Source organism: Anastrepha obliqua, chromosome 3, assembly GCF_027943255.1.
Source record: "Anastrepha obliqua isolate idAnaObli1 chromosome 3, idAnaObli1_1.0, whole genome shotgun sequence".
Taxonomy (NCBI): Eukaryota; Metazoa; Arthropoda; class Insecta; order Diptera; family Tephritidae; genus Anastrepha; species Anastrepha obliqua.
This window is the reverse complement of record NC_072894.1, coordinates 38509187-38525657: the sequence shown is the minus strand read 5'-3', so window position 1 is coordinate 38525657 and position 16471 is coordinate 38509187. Positions and strand designations below refer to the sequence as shown.

General features: G+C 36.5%; 1 protein-coding gene across 2 annotated transcripts in view; it reads right to left on the bottom strand.

Annotated features, from left to right (window-relative positions):
- Positions 1-16471, bottom strand: part of LOC129242423 (glutamate receptor 1) — a 219166-nt gene that overhangs the window by 179852 nt on the left and 22843 nt on the right. For both annotated transcript variants that reach the window (XM_054879050.1, XM_054879051.1), the window contains exons 2-3: positions 5103-5255; positions 4450-4577 (exon numbers count right to left, since the gene is read on the bottom strand). In XM_054879050.1, coding sequence (XP_054735025.1) covers positions 4450-4577; positions 5103-5255 — 281 coding nt within the window. The remainder of the gene's footprint in view (positions 1-4449; positions 4578-5102; positions 5256-16471) is intronic.

Here is a 16471-nt window from a genome sequence, read left to right as displayed (position 1 = left end):
TCGGAGCTGGCAGTTCTACTCAGGTATTTGCAAAAACTAAAGAGTGTATAAAAAGAAGTAAAGAATCTCGGCCTAAATCTATGAACGTGGTGACCGCCACACCATTAGAATATATATAAATACAGCTTCGTTTTCACACCAAATGCGGGTATATGATAACTTGCAGCTGGGAAATACTACTACTACTCTTCCCACAAATTTAAAGTTTTAGGTCAACAGTTCCCTATACAGTTGGTTGAATGTTATGCCCTTTAAACACATCACTGGTTCGTTAGTTCCTGCGTGTATTAGATAGAAGGCTATGGGGTAGAGTGTCGAAATAAAATACGAAATTATTATGATTTGTTTCTTGTGTACATTTTTGGACATTTATAACTTTATTAAGCATTTCATAAATTGTCGGAAATGGCTTTTTGTTGTTGCATGCCTTTTGTATGCTGTGGTTTTGATATTATTTGTTGTTGTTATTATTGTTTCAGCTGCCATGCGGCAGTTCTGCGCTATTATTGTTCAAAGCAAACTGTCTGCTACTTCAACAAATGGGGCCATCTCTGCTGTATTTGTAAAAATATGTTTCATTACCACTGGGGCGTATGATTAACATTTAATAAAAATGTGATTAAATAAAATTTATGGCAATGACATAAATTAATGCAATAAAACAGAGCAGCACAAGTATATTAAGATGCGAACGCTGGGCGGGGTATGCGTTTAAAATTATCTGAAGAAATCTCTGCCTTTGTTTTAGTGATTATTTATTACGAAAAAAAAAGAAACCTGTTTTATATGAGCAAAATTTGAAGATACTAATATTACTTGGATTATATTTCAGGCCATATCTTTTTATTTACGAGGGAGTTACAGTTTTTATGATTACCAAGAGGATTAGGAGAATGATTTTGGATCGTCAAATGTATTTATGTATTTAACAAGGATTGTTGAAATTGCATTTACTTCAGGCCGGTGAGTCCTGTGCTGCTTTTAGCCTCATACCTGCCCCAAGAACCTATTGGGAACAAGTTTTATTATAGAAAACCTATCTATTTATCTGTCATATGCATGAAAGGGTATATATTTTACAGCAGTGCTGGCTAAATCTCATAGTACTCGTATGAATACTTCTTTTGCTTTGAATTGTCAGAGTTCCAGTACCTACCCCTTGTAAGGAAATGGGAATCGAACCAAGAGACAATTTCACGTATATCTAAGATTGGTAAAACTTTAAATAAAACATTTCATTTGATTAACCCAGTTCACTGCAAAAATTAATAAATATTTTGTAGTTGCAAACGATGTTATTGTTTTTTAAAATATTCTTCTAGATGATGAGGATAAACTTTGTATCCGTTTGAACCATTTTCGAAGCACTTTGACCAGTCGCGTTTCCAAGGCGTTTTTTAAATTGTATGGGATCCAATGTGAACAAAATTGCTTTACAGCTAGAAGGTTATGCGAAATCTTATTGCTACTCGGAATATGAAAATCTTGCTCAATCATTTCACACAGAGCATCGGTATAATCTGGCACAGCAACTAATGTGAACAACCTTCACGGAGTTCATCGGTGAGCGAGTGGAGACCATGGTAAAATTCATTGTACCAGTTACCTACGATGCTTAGGAATAGTTCTTGCACGTCGCATAATGATTTTAGTTCAGTGATGTATTCCTGTATTATAAGCCTTTCAACGTAGGGTGGCGTGAAAATTCTCACTGTTTAACTAATTTTTTTTGCAGAGATAAATAACTTTAGAAGAATTTAATATTGACAAGGTCTTATAATCAAATTCTCAAAATATTCCTACTTGTCTTCAACAAGTTTGTTCTTCATCAATGCTGTGAGTCTCGGTAACTCAACTGCTGAATATGTCAAGGCAGTGATCGGTAGGAGTAACTATAGAGCCGTAATACGCGATTACTTTAATTCTATTTAATGAATATCGATGTGATTGAACTGCCAACATTTTACTGTCTCACTAATTCCGTTTATTAATCTTCATCTTGTATGTTTCTGACTATTCTGACTCTTCCTGTATTTTCCTCAAATTTTATTTCGATTTCAGTTAAATTTTATATAACCAGATTTTCTGAATTATTAGTTTTATGTTTGCGTTGTATAGAAATAATAAAAATAAACCCGGCTCGCACAGCTCATATAGTATGCGTATATTTAATAATAATATTTATACCGATTTTCAAGCTCCATATTCAACACACAGTTATTACGCTGTGCCAGTTTTTTCCGTTTCAGTAATTCCAGTTACCATTTAGTGGAAATCATTTGTGTCGGAGTTCGTGAAATCGTCCAGAAAAAAAATTACCGCGCATTTTAAATCAGTAGCCATATGAAGGTCGTACTTTTTCTTATACTCATTTAAAAAAAAATTAAGTTTCTTTCAAAACAGAAGTTTTGTGAAGCTCTTAGTTCAAATTAAGATATCACGAAAATACAAATATTTTTGTATTTATTTATTAGGTATTTATAAGCCTTCATAACTTTTTATTATATTAGGACAGAGAAGATAATAAAAAATAGTATTCTCTGTCCTGGTAAAGAAATCTCTTCTATGGATGATTAAGAAGAATTAGTGCAGTTTTTCAAATTTTCTTTCGCGAATAAGGCCGAAGTGAATTTCAAAGTCGATCTAAATTTTCTAAACTATGCGCATAAAAATAAAACACAAAATGAAAAATATAAATAAAATTAATAAAATGCAGGTTGCTGTAGCCGAATGGATTTTGTGCGTGACTACCATTCAGAATACGCAGGTTCGAACCTTCGTGTATGAAACACCAAAGTGCAGAAAAACATTTTTTCGAAGCGGTCACCCCTTCGTGTGTATTTCTGACGTGAAGAAGGGGGTTAGAAAAAGGCAATCATGCAGTTTTTGTGCATTCGTTATCATTGAGATTACGTTGAAGGAATTAAAACAAATATTACTGAAAAATTGAACAGCTTACATTTCATTGACAATTTCGAGGTATTTTCTGACCATAAGACACAGTCTCTTTTAAAAAGAAACACGTTTTGTTCTCAAACTGAATATTCATCACATAATTCAGTTAACTACCCATTATACTTTTGCTTAGGTAACATAGGTAGATAGACTATTTTGTTTTAAGTCCAAATCCATTGAACTGGCTAACATTTGTATCCCTAAGGTCATCGGCATCATTCAAGAACGATGAGCCAAAGTATCTAAATCTATTGGCAAGCCGCGCGATACCTTAACAGAGGAGATGTCTGACAGGTCCTTCCTCCTCCACATTCTTGCAGTTTCTGCAATAGTCGAAATGAGGTACGTTCAATCTTTCTGCATGATCGCTTAGGAGACACGGCCTGTGATCAAAGCAACTAACGTAGAGATCTTCTTCACTGAGCGATTAAGGAGCGTCTTTGCTCGCTTAACGTCCCAGTTTGACCAAATTCTTTTTGTAGCCCTACATGCCAGACTAACAAGCCATCTCGTTGGCTGAAGTGACAATGCTACTTGGTACCACGCAGTTTATAGGGCGTGAGGGGTATACCTACAATCTCTATACCAATAAGTGGGCAAGTGGTAGTGCCCTCGCTCACTAATTTGCCTGCGTACAATTCTCTGGTATATTACTATGCCTTGGCACCATACCTTTTACCTAGAAAACCAATAAGCTGCCGTACTTTGATTATGAGAGATGTCCTATTGAACAGGAATCATCCTGAGTGTTTATTTGTCGTTGACTGCCGGCCCTAAATCCGAAGTTTTTTTATAACAATACATTGTTTTTATTATCGCGGTACACAGAAATTTTTAATTGGTCTCTAAAGTAGTTGGGGCTTATATTGCGTACTGTATCGTAAAAAATCGAAGCAGTATACAAAAATATATTTAAATCGGTGTAAAAATGATTTAGAATCGGAAATTTAAACATAAGTTTGCGCAGCATACTTTTTACTGCAATGTAGTAAGTGGAAAAACGTACATAAATACGTACATATAACCGTTATTTTTCATTTACCATACACGTACACTGCACGAACCACTGCACACTTAACACACTTTGGGGGCGACAATATGCAGCATAAAACTCACAAAGAGAAAAAAACCAAAAATCGAACTAGTACAAAAACCCAAATATAACAGAACTTGCAACAAAGAGTAGTAAAATTAATGGCAGCAAGTCAAGTGCGTAGGAAAAATGGCACGATACCACTGCGCCTGGCTATCGATATTTACATGAAAATTCCATGTGTATTATTTATTTGCATATGTGTGTGTGTTTATTTATATGGAAGTGTTATAAAAGTTATTTGCGCTCGCTGCTGTCACACTTTTTGCCACTTCCCATACACTCTCACATTCCGTTATTTTCATGTTTAAGTACATAAGTCTGTGTTGTTTGCATGTTTTTTTTCTATATTTTTTGTTTCTTTTTTGCTTTTGTATGTTAGCTTAGGAATTTTGGCTTACTTTCTCTGGAAACCATGGTGTCACGAATGGCATTTGAAATGTATTGCTGTACGAGTGTAATGTATCAAATGAATCCGGCGATACAGCACCCAACATGGAATAAACGCCACGCGAAAATTGATTGCATACTGCAAGGCGAGTAAGCACGCATACATATTTTATTGAACCGAATGGGAGTTTCAAAGTTCAGCAATGCAGCAGTAGATATGAAGAAGAAGAAAGAGAAAAATTCAAAATAATTAAAAATCGTAAATGTATTGTAGTACTTGAAAGTATGCGTGTATATATAAGTGTGTGTGTGTGTGTGGAATTTGTCAGCTATGTTAAATAAATGAGTACGAGCAGTGGTATTTAAATCGGGAAAACGTGCATAATTTATGTGCACTACAACGGTGAGCAGCAGCAATGCGCTGGTGGAAATCAAGCAGCAATTGACAAACAACGGCTCATTTGCCACATCCGCACTCGCCACACAAGGCTACATTGCTGCCGTCACGCGCGCAACGTCGCCTGCACATTCCCGAAGTGTAGACCACATGTGAATATGTATGTATTTGTGTAGACATGTTTTCCAATGGCACTTTTGCCTTTGCTTGTTTTTTGTGCTTTTGACTGATATATGCGCGTGTTCGTGTTCGGGCGCCTCGACGTACTTAAGCGTGACAGTTTAAATGCATCTGCTGTGTTGATCACATCCACGTACGCTTGCAGCTCGAAGCGGCGTGACGATACATTGAGGTTGTGATTGAGCATTGCGTATTTAAACGCTGATTGCACTTCATCGGTGCCCTGCTCGAATATAGCGCCTGCAATGAAAGAGGGAGAAATAGTGCGATATTAATTCGTGTTTGCTTATTTAGTTTCGCTATTTTATGCAAAAATTCAAAATATATTTATGTATTTGCAGCAGCTATTAAATTTCTGGCATAAACTGGTTTAAGAACTTAAGGCTGTAAGTTATTTAGCACCGCGTGCACTATCAACCCAAAGCTTCACTGCTGTGTCTGGAACCTAGATATTTATTTATTCATTAATGCCTAACGAAATACCGAAGAGACATATTAATTCAAAACTACATTACACGCTTTTTTGAATATTTAATATTAAAAGATTGTAGTACAATTAAACTATCAACATAAGAAACCATTAAATTTCTAATAATTTGTAGAAGCTAAAATTAAATTTTACCAAATTTAATAATTATAAAACTAAAATAACAAATACTTTTGAAGTATTACTTTAATTTGTTACGTAGAAAGGAATTTTTTATGTGCATTTGAAATACCTGTTTGGCCCCAGAAAGGTTCAAATCCAAAAAGGCGCATTAGCACTATACTACTGTGGGCAAAATGTAAGGTGAATTTTGTTGTAAAATGAAAAATCTTTATTTATTCTTGTAAATCAATTTCATCCCCTTCAAAATAGTCCCCTCTCGATGAAATACACTTATGCCAACGATTTTTCCAATCCCCGAAACATGCCAAATAGTCCATTTCCGGTATAGCCATCAGCACCTTCTTCGATTCAGCTTTAATCTCCTCAATCGACTCGAAACGCGTTCCCCGGAGTGGTCTCTTGAGTTTTGGGAATAGCCAGAAGTCCCACGGAGCCAAATCAGGCGAATACGGTAGTTGCGGAATGATATGCGTGGAATTTTTAGCGAAATGGTCACGAAGAACGAGTGCAGTGTGAGACGGTGCATTATCGTGATGCAAAAACCAAGAGTTGTTGGCCCATAATTCTGTTCCTTTTAGACGAATTGCTTCACGTAAACGACGCATAACGCTCAAATAATATTCCTTATTAACAGCTTGGCCAGGTGGAAGGAATTCATAGTGCACCACACCACGAAAATCGAAAAAAACTGTCATCATGACCTTTATTTTTGAACGACTTTGACGTGCTCTTTTCGGTCTGTCCTCGCCTTTAGCACGATATTCGCTTGATTGGTCGGTTGTTTCAGGGTCGTAAGCATAAATCCAAGTCTCATCTCCCGTAATGATGCATTTAAGCTTGTACTGATAGTCTGAAAGCATTGTTTCACACACATCAACGCAACGAATTTTTTCCAAGAAATTGAGAGTTTTCGGTACCAAACGAGATTTGACTTTTCGTAGGCCCAAATGGTCTTTCAAAATGGTTTTCACAGATCCTTCTGATATTCCGATCATATCAGTAAGGTCTTTAACAGTCAACCGACGAATTTTGAGCACTAACTCCTTCACTTTATTGACGTGTTGGTCATCTGTTGACGTCGATGGTCGTCCGGAGCGCTCCAAGTCATCAACACGTTCTCGATCCTCTTTGAAGTCTTTGTACCTCTTATAAACATTTTTCTGCGACATGGTCGAATCCCAAAATGCCTTCTGCAACATGCTAAACGTTTCCGCAGCCGAAATTTCATTCCGCAAACAAAATTTGATGGCACTTCTCTGCTCAATCAAATCAGACATTGTAAAAATCGAAAAATGCACTATTGATCGTTTGGTAAACACAAGCGTAAATATATTACTGATAATGACATTCACATGAAATTTGGCCCAGATGTTACTAACAGTGCTGCCAACTCATGAAAGAAATAACTGGAGCGAAGTTTTAATCCCGCGAAGTTTGACAAATATCGATATCGCAGCAGTCAGCACAGTTCGAAACCTTGAAGAAGCTCGCAATTTTTGACTCACTTTAAACTTACAATTATTGCTTTGTTTTTAATTAGCGCTTGCACTTTTATTAAGTGCTTGGTCAAACTCCTCCGTGCAGCTTCATGTTTTTGCACAAATGGAGCGAGTTACCGAGTTTTATGCCGCCTTCAAGCTGTATAGCAGATTTTTTTATGAGAAGCTTTTCATGGCTGAAATGAACTCTCATTTGATGCTTCACTCCAACAAATTCTACTTTCTCCGATTTATCCGATGCATGACTTATCACAAATTCTTTAGTAGAGGCCGATTCGCATTTAATCGTCCTTTACATTATTCATCAATTCTCTGGATTAGATGATGATTGTCTATCGTTTACACTATTGAGCAGTGATGAGGGAGTTGACGGTAATCTCTCACGTGGTCATCACTTCCTTCTAATATTCTACACAATTTCTCGCTCGAATATTTTTGTGAACTTATGTTCTTCTTCTTCTTCTTTATTAGCGGGATAACCGGTTATGCGATTTTGGGCGAGTTTAACAAAGCGCGCCAGTCGTTTCGTTCTCGTCGCCAATTGGAAACACCAAGTGAAACCAAGTTCTTCTTTATCTGATTTTATGTCTAGGTTGGGTTTTTCGGGCAGTCGGCTAGGCCTAGTATGTCCGTTTCAGTATTTACGTTTGTCGAATTCAAGCGAAAATATTCCAAGTCTGGAAGAGTGCCTGCATAAACAACCAATGCTCGGTGACACAAGCAACGACTTTCGAGATATTTTCCTTGAGAGATTAAGCAATTCTGCTGATCTTTTCTTATGTATTTGAGACCAAATTAGCCTGGTTGTAACACATGCATTCTTCTCTCTCGATGACTTATTGGCTTCCTTGATAATATAATTTTGTATTCGTAATTTGCAAGTTGCCATAGGAATTCCAAAATTGTGTATGTTCTCAAGCAGTGAAGCTTAGTACCCTTTCCGGCTAGCTTATCGGCCTTGCAACTTCGTTCAATATCTTTATGTTCCGCAACCCATATAAGGCTGTTCACAGTCAGCAGATGGTGCTAATATCATTTCGAGCTGCCAGGCATTCCTGAGCATGTTGATTTGAGGGCTTATTGGCGTCGGAGAAGAAATTTTTATCGTAGTTTTTGTTAGGGCGTGTATGTTAAGCTACACAGTTATCTCCTTTAATGCTAAGACTGCTGGAGTAGTCCGGAAGTCGGACAGATAATTCTAATCCTAATTCTGTGAAAGGCTTCTCTGTACATAATATATAGCCTACTTTATTTTGTAGCTTCGATCCATCCGTATAGAAATTTAATTCCTCTCTTCTCCATGCTTTTCAGGTTGCCACTCACTTATTGACGGGATGCTAATCTTGAAGAGCCTGTCGAGGTCGGATTTGGGGAAGGAGTATTTACTGATTATAACTGGAGAGCACCCCTCCCTGTGGAGTACCTCTGCAGACCTGTCTGCTTATTATTGTGTTGCCTCATCTTGAAGTTACCTTTCTTCTGATAAGTAGCAACATTTGATTCGACTCCAAAGTCTTCTAGAGGACCCTCCTTCAATATATACGAAAGCTATTAAAGCAATCCTCTCTAAAATCTTTTAGGAGGAAAGACGTGAGACTGATAGGTCTGATAGGATTAGTGTGTGAGAAACTGCCTGCTTTGGGTATGACGGAGACTTTCGTCTCCCTGCAATTTAGCGGAACGTAGACCCTATTCAAGCAGCTTCCAACAATGACAATAGTGATTGCAGTAACTCTGCCGAATAAATGCCATCTTGTCCCGGTGATTTATATGGACCAAAAGTGCTAATAGACCCTTCAATTTTCTCATTTGAAACCATTTGATTTCCTAGATTTGATTGCTTCCCATTTTTAGCAGACTCTACTCTTTGCTCTACTGGCTTGTTGCCTGGGAAGTGTGCGTCTAGGAGGAGCCCTACACATTCCTTACTTGACGTGGTCCATGTATTTTCCGTACCCTTCAGATAGCCTAACATACATGGTGGCTTTGTAAGACTTCTTACACTTAACAAAAAAATTTCAATTCTCAAAAAACAAATTCTCATTTGTATCAGCTTTTAATCAATATCGGCTGTATCATCTACAAATTGCTATTGACATTTACTCATAGAAAGTAAACACTTGTGGGATCATTGGTGAAATGATGTATGTATGTACTTATAGATATAAAAAATAGGCATATGATGTACGTATTTGTGTTATATCACATCGTAATATGAAACGTCCTTCTTGAAAAAGATATGCAACATCCATACATTTTTTGCTTACACATTTTATTTACAAAATTTTAATAGCTACTTTATAAATTTTGTCAAACTTCAGTAGAATTCACCAAATAAAAAGTTGATTTTATTAATGTATCGCAAATATTTTTTTACTTTTTCATTCACATCTAATTTTCCACATAATAAATGATTATTCAACATGAATTTCATTCATATCATATCACATTTTGATTAATTCTCTATTTGTTATTTTGTGGCATTGGATTTCTGGAAATCCAATTATTGTATTTTTAAATGAATTCATATATATGTACCTATAAGCGATTAAATTGCCAAATTGGATGGAAATAATATCTTTTAATTTGTTTTTCATTGGCTTTATTATTAAAAGATAGTCAGTACAAAAAAAGCATTTCTTTTTTTTTGAATAATAAGATGCGCTGAAACAATGTATGATATGGTGACTAATATCAATACAGAATATGAATACTTAAGCAACTATAAATAAATAATGAAGTACTAAATTCTGTACACCGAACTTTACATTCACGCGTATATTTTAATGGAATTTAATTTAGACTGGGGATCGATTTCTGGAATGAAAGCAATTCATAGATAACACTGTGTGACAAAAAAAAAATTAAATATAATAGGACTATGGTTAAGTTCGTGCGGTTTTTTTTCGAAATTTGAAACTTTATTGACGTAAAATGGTTACAAATTTAATATTCGAAGTATTGTCCATCGCTTGCTACTACTTTTTCCCATCTTTCTGGCAATTCACGGATTCCCTTTGTGAAAAATTCGGTCGGTTTTGCCGCAATCCACGAATCGATCCATTTTTTGACTTCATCGTAATTACGGAAGTGCTGGTCAGCCAGGCCATGTTGCATCGATCGGAAGAGATAGTAATCGGATGGCGCAAGGTCTGGACTATACGGCGGGTGGGGTAGGACATCCCATTTGAGCGTATCTAAGTATGTTTTGACCACTTGTGCAACATGTGGCCGAGCATTGTCATGTTGCAAAATAACTTTGTCGTGTCTATCGGCGTATTGCGGCCGTTTTTCTCGCAGTGCTCGGCTCAAACGCATCAATTGTCGTCGGTAGACATCCCCGTAATCGTTTCATTCGGTTTCAGTAGCTCATAATACACAACACCCAGCTGGTCCCACCAGATACACAGCATAACCTTCAGGCCATGAATATTCTGCGCCGACGTCGATGTTGAAGCATGGCCAGGGTATCCATACGTTGCCCGACGTTTTGGATTGTCGTAATGGACCCACTTTTCATCGCCAGTCACAATTCGATGCAAAAAACCCTTTCTTTTGTGCCGTTGAAGCAGTTGTTCGCATGCCATAAAACGGCGTTCAACGTCTCTTGGCTTCAATTCATACGGCACCCAATGGCCTACCTTTCGGATCATTCCCATGGCTTTTAAACGTTTGGAAATGGTTGATTGATCAACTCCCAAAGTTTTTGCAACCTCTTCTTGCGTTTGAGCCGGATCTTGATCGAGCAATTCCTCCAATTCGGTATCCATGAACTTTGGCGGCGCACCCTCGCGTTCTTCGTCTTCCAAGCCAAAATCACCACTTTTAAAGCGTGCAAACCACTTCTGGCACGTTCGCTCAGCTAGAGCATGCTCACCATAAACTTCCACCAAGATACGATGACTTTCGGCTGCTTTTTTCTTCATATTAAAAAATTCCCCGCAAAAACACATTATTTGGCACGAAATTCGACATTTTCAAGTGTGGTAAAAATATTGTTGTTTACGCTTCAAATAAAAAACTTATACTGACGTTTGTGCCTTACGACAGTAGCTCTCCAATGAATGTTTGGAAATGTGGATCGATGGAATAATAATCAAGTTACGCCATCTGTTGTAAAACCGCAAGGAACTTATTCATAGTCCTATTACTTTTATGGAGACCTAGCACAACTTGTGGCTATAGAAAAACTAAACAAAATGGTACAGGAGAAATTTCCAATACACCCCCCAAAGTCTCGTTTTATGGCCATAAAACCGTTTTTCAGTAGGTTGATGTGAAGAATCACTCCTAACTTCGCCAATTTCCATCCGATTTCGAATTTGTTTTTTTAGTTCAAAAGAACAAAAACAAGCCTTTTTGACAGTGTGTTGACAATTTTTCTGAAATGACAACTGACGAGACTGTAGGCGGAAGTATTTGGATTTTTTTTATTTTTTCTCTATTTTTTAAACTTTGACATAATTTTTACGATATTATCCGATATTGACGATTTTTTTTAGTACACTACTGTTATAGTAAATTTAATTTTGAATTGTAATTGAATTAAAATTAATAGAGTTGTGTGAGTTTTAAGATTTTTTTTTTTTTTTTTACTAATTTGGTACGGTGCGGTACGGTGCAGTACACAACGGAACTGGTTCCAAACTTAAAAATGCATTGGAAACGGCCCTTTGGAGTTTAGTATTGTACGGTACATTTGTCATTCTCTTCATCAGTTTTGAATACTTCTCTGTAAGAAATTCGATCATCATCATTCATCTGAAGTCGTCATCAACTAAATTCCATTGTTTAAATCGAGAAGCGAGCGTTTCAGATTGTCTTCCCGATAGAAGTAAATCACGAGAAAGATCTGAAAATCTGAATTTGATACAATGTGTCGTTCAGAAGACTTAGAACCAGACGGAAAGTAGTCTTCATCATCAGGTTTTTGGTTATCAGTTTGATCATCATCAGCAATGAGTTGAACTTCCTTGAGTTCCTGCAGTTGAGTCAATCATACCATCCAAGACTACGGGGTTCTTAACAGTTGCAACATCAGCATACTTTATGTGCTTTCGAGTTTTATAATGATGACCGTTTACGTCCGTTTTATAAAAATAACAATCATCTGGTTTATGATAAGGCTGATGATGCCACACCATCGGAGAATATTGAGAAATTCGACTTTTCTGGCAACGTTTTGATTTATATCTCTTGAATTTCAATGAAACAAACAATACAACTTTGATGTTTTAATAAGGTTAAATTATAATAACAAACTTCTTTTGTTAATCCATGTACAGTGTGAACTTTGGTACACTTGGGAGCTTTTTCATATTTCTATTGAAAAAAAAAATGTGTGATAATATGTCAGATATTTTCGTAAGTTTTAACCAGTTCTGCTGTAAGCAGTACAGTACATATATACTCCAATAAATATTACGTATCTATAACAACCCATCAAAACACGTCCTTATTTCCATTTAGCGTAAGTTATACCTACATACCAAATTAGTAAAAAAAAAATTAAAATCTTAAAACTCACACAACTCTATTAATTTTAATTCAATTACAGTCGAATATAGCTCATTCGACGCAAATTTAAATTTACTATAACAGTAATGTACTAAAAAAAATCTTCAATATCGGATAATATCGTAAGAATTATGTCAAAGTTGAAAAAATAGAGAAAAAATAAAAAAAATCCAAATACTTCCGCCTACAGTCTCGTCAGTTGTCATTTCAGAAAAATTGTCAACACACTGTCACAAAAGGCTTGTTTTTGTTCTTTCGAACTAAAAAAACAAATTCGAAATCGGATGGAAATTGGCGAAGTTAGGAGTGATTCTTCACATCAACCTACTGAAAAACGGTTTTATGGGCATAAAACGAGATTTTGGGGGTGTATTGGAAATTTCTCCTATACCATTTTTCTTAGTTTTACTATACCTACAAGTTGAACTAGGTCTCCATAAAAGTATAAAATCACTGTCGCACAGTGTAATAAGAGTTGTTAGGTGGACGGATCGAAATTTAGTCTTATGATATCAATAATATTTAACATTAGAAAGATATATGTATTGTCGCGGCAAAGTAAAGCGATAATTCGGTATAATAAAAACTTATAGATGAGGAAAATATGGGAATTATAGTTAAGATATTTAATACAATCTACGATTATGGTGCATATTCAAAGGAGTGGCTGCAGTCGACATTCGTGCCGTTGCCTAAGAAATCCAGAGCTAATAAATGCGATGATTATTGACTCACTAGTTGAATGAGTCTTGGCTTGAAAATATTTCTTAGGATCCTTTACAAAATTTTATTTACAAAATGTGAATAATGAAAAGGTCGCACATAATTTGGATTCAAAATGTTAAGGGAACGTGCCAAACGTTGTTCTGAGTTCAAGTCCTAGTACAAAGCTGTAAAGACGTCGAGAAAGATATTTTTGCATACTTTTTTGACTATGAAAAGACTTTCGATAAGGTACTGCACACAAAACTATTTAACATTTGTAGATAAATGGATTTGATAAAAAGAAATAAGGTGCATTTCCAATTTATGTAGGGGCCAAACTGCGAACGTGGAACTACAAAATGATGTGACGTTTGACGTGTGATGTTACAATCAATCAGCAGCGGCTACAAGCACGCATTTCCCGTATGCGGTCACGAACTTATCGAGATTGAAGAAACGAAAAAAGAATAGGTTTGATAAACAAATTCTAACATCAAACACTTTTTGATTGCTTATTACCTCAGTATCCCGCTTACAGTATCCCTCAATGCTGCATTAACAGTTCTTATCCAAACTGAAATTTTAATGTTCCTTGTCCAAAAATATTGGATTTGCATTCCTAGAAAATTCTATGCAAATTCAATAAAAATACTGCAATGAGGGTGAAATATATCGAAGTTTAGCTAAAAAAAAAATTGAGAGAATTATATTTTAGGATTTGAGAAAGGGAAATCATTTAAATAGCTTTACGCTGAGTATTCATAGATTATTTTTGGCGGATGCCAATCATTTGCAAATAAATACCAACACAAATTTTGAAGTCGTTCTTTCTTCACGAGAATTTCAGGTTTTATTAAACGTTAAAATAAAAAAAAATTAAATAGAAATACAATGTGGCGCACAATTGTTCATACAAAATAAAAAATAATGAATTTGAGTGATGACAATCTCGATTTTGACCTTTACGCGCTCCATTGGGTGTCTGTTTCCATTCAGACCTGCCACAAGTTCTGCTACAAGTTAAGTATCATACGTTATATGTAGATATGAAATTATAAAACTATTTTTAATGAAGTTAGTTTTATTTAATCATATAAATATTAAAAAAAAAATATTTTCATTAAAAATGGTTACCATTTGCATTTACACAAGCCTTTAAATGATTAGGCCATTCAGCTACTGCAGCACGCACAGTTTCCATGGATATTGGCGTCGCTGCTCAAGCCAAAGATTGTTTGAGACGCTCTAAATTTCTGTGAGGTCTCCGACAGGTCATGTTCTCTAATTCTGACCACAAATTGTGATCCAATGGATTCAGATCTGAATTTACAGATGGCAAATCTTCTGCGTCTATGAACGCAGGAATATGGTTTTTTTAGTCACTGTTGAGTGGAGCGGAATCTGGCTGAAAGATCTAACTCTCTCCATAGAAGAGAGTATTGTCCAACTGCTTCATCAAGCCTTCTAAAACATCTTCCAAGTATACTTTTGCCACGGCCTTAACCACTTTTTCGCAGAAATGAAGAGATGTTACGCCTCTACAAGACAGTCCCTACCAAACCATTACGGAGACTGGATGGTGGCCACGTTGAACCCTTGGAATTACATCTTTTGCGCCTTTAGAAGTTTTCGCATAGTTTTCGTCGTTTTTGCTTATTAAAAACTGCTTCAACAGTGAAGATTTTCTCATCTGTATGGAAATATTTTTATAGTTGTTGAGCGCGTGTCACAGAAGAAGCTACTTGCATCTGTCGGGTCTAATTTTCTTCACGCGCGTTGTCAAGTTGTGCGACGCAAGGCTTCCGTTGGAGATCATCTTTAACTAGTCTTGACATTACGGATCTGGTTGATACATTAATTTCCCTGGACGTAATTTTTGCTATTTTAGAGATTTCTGTGAATCCTCTCTCGAACGGCTTTTATGGCTGCACTGGTTTCGAACCACGCGAGGACAACTTCTTCTTTTTCTGTCTGTCACTTCAGACATTTAGAAAATCGATTGATAGTGCAAACGTTCTCGAATTATTAATTTTTTTCAGCAACCACATTTATGTAATGCAATCACTGTAAAGCGATTTTCCTTAGCCCTCACTCGATTGTTAACAAAACGAAACTGAGTATAATATATAAAATAACGGAACTTTTTTCTGCGAAATTATTCTTACCGTATGCATAATAAAATTTGTCATAGAATTTGTGTCAAGGCTAAGTCTACCGTAGCTGTCTAATTCACAAGTGTCAAATATGATTGAAATACGATGCCATTTGCAGGCGGGTTAATTTGGGCCAAGTTATTAGTAAATGCAGATGAATTAAAATACGATATTTTGTTTAGTTTTCTATGGAGTATTTAGGACGACGGAGAACAATCATATACAAGATGAAGAAGAAAAGCTTATCATATTTCCTGCTTCAACTTTGATCCGGGTTATGGAGAGTACAGGGTTTGATTGAAAAGTAATGAGCCTTATTTTTTTAAGCAGTTTTATTAAACCTTTTGGCTTATACAACTAATATTCTTCAAAATAGGACAATTGAGCGTCAATACATCGCTGGTAGCGGTCCTTCCACTGCAGGAAATATTTTTTAAACTCATCCGCCGGAATCGCGTTCAATTCGGCTGTCACAGTTTTTTGGATCGTCTCGATGGAGTCGCATCTCAAGTTTTCCGGTCACGATTTCCCGCACATTGTAATAAGTGAAATTTTAATCTTCACTGATCTCACGTAGACTAGCACGACGGTCAATGTTCAAAATTCACGAACCCGGTTCACATTTTCGTCTGTTTGCGTCGTCGAAGGCCTTCCAGATCGCTGTTCGTCTTCGACGTCGTCTCGGCCTTCCTTGAACGACTTGTGCCACCGTTTTACCTGGGCACTGGACAGAGATTGGTCCCCGTAAGCCTCCTTGAGTAGCCCAAAGGTTTCGGTAATCGTTTTGTTTAGCTTTACGCAAAATTTGATCGAGTAACGTTGCTCCACCGATCGCTGCATTTTCGCCACTGCAAAATCCTAACACACTTTTAAAAGAGCTTTCACGCGCGGAGCGGTGTTGACTGCACCGCTGTTGCCAGCGAACTGGGACCGGTTTCTAGTGGAAGGGGAATGCACAACGATCATTTCCCC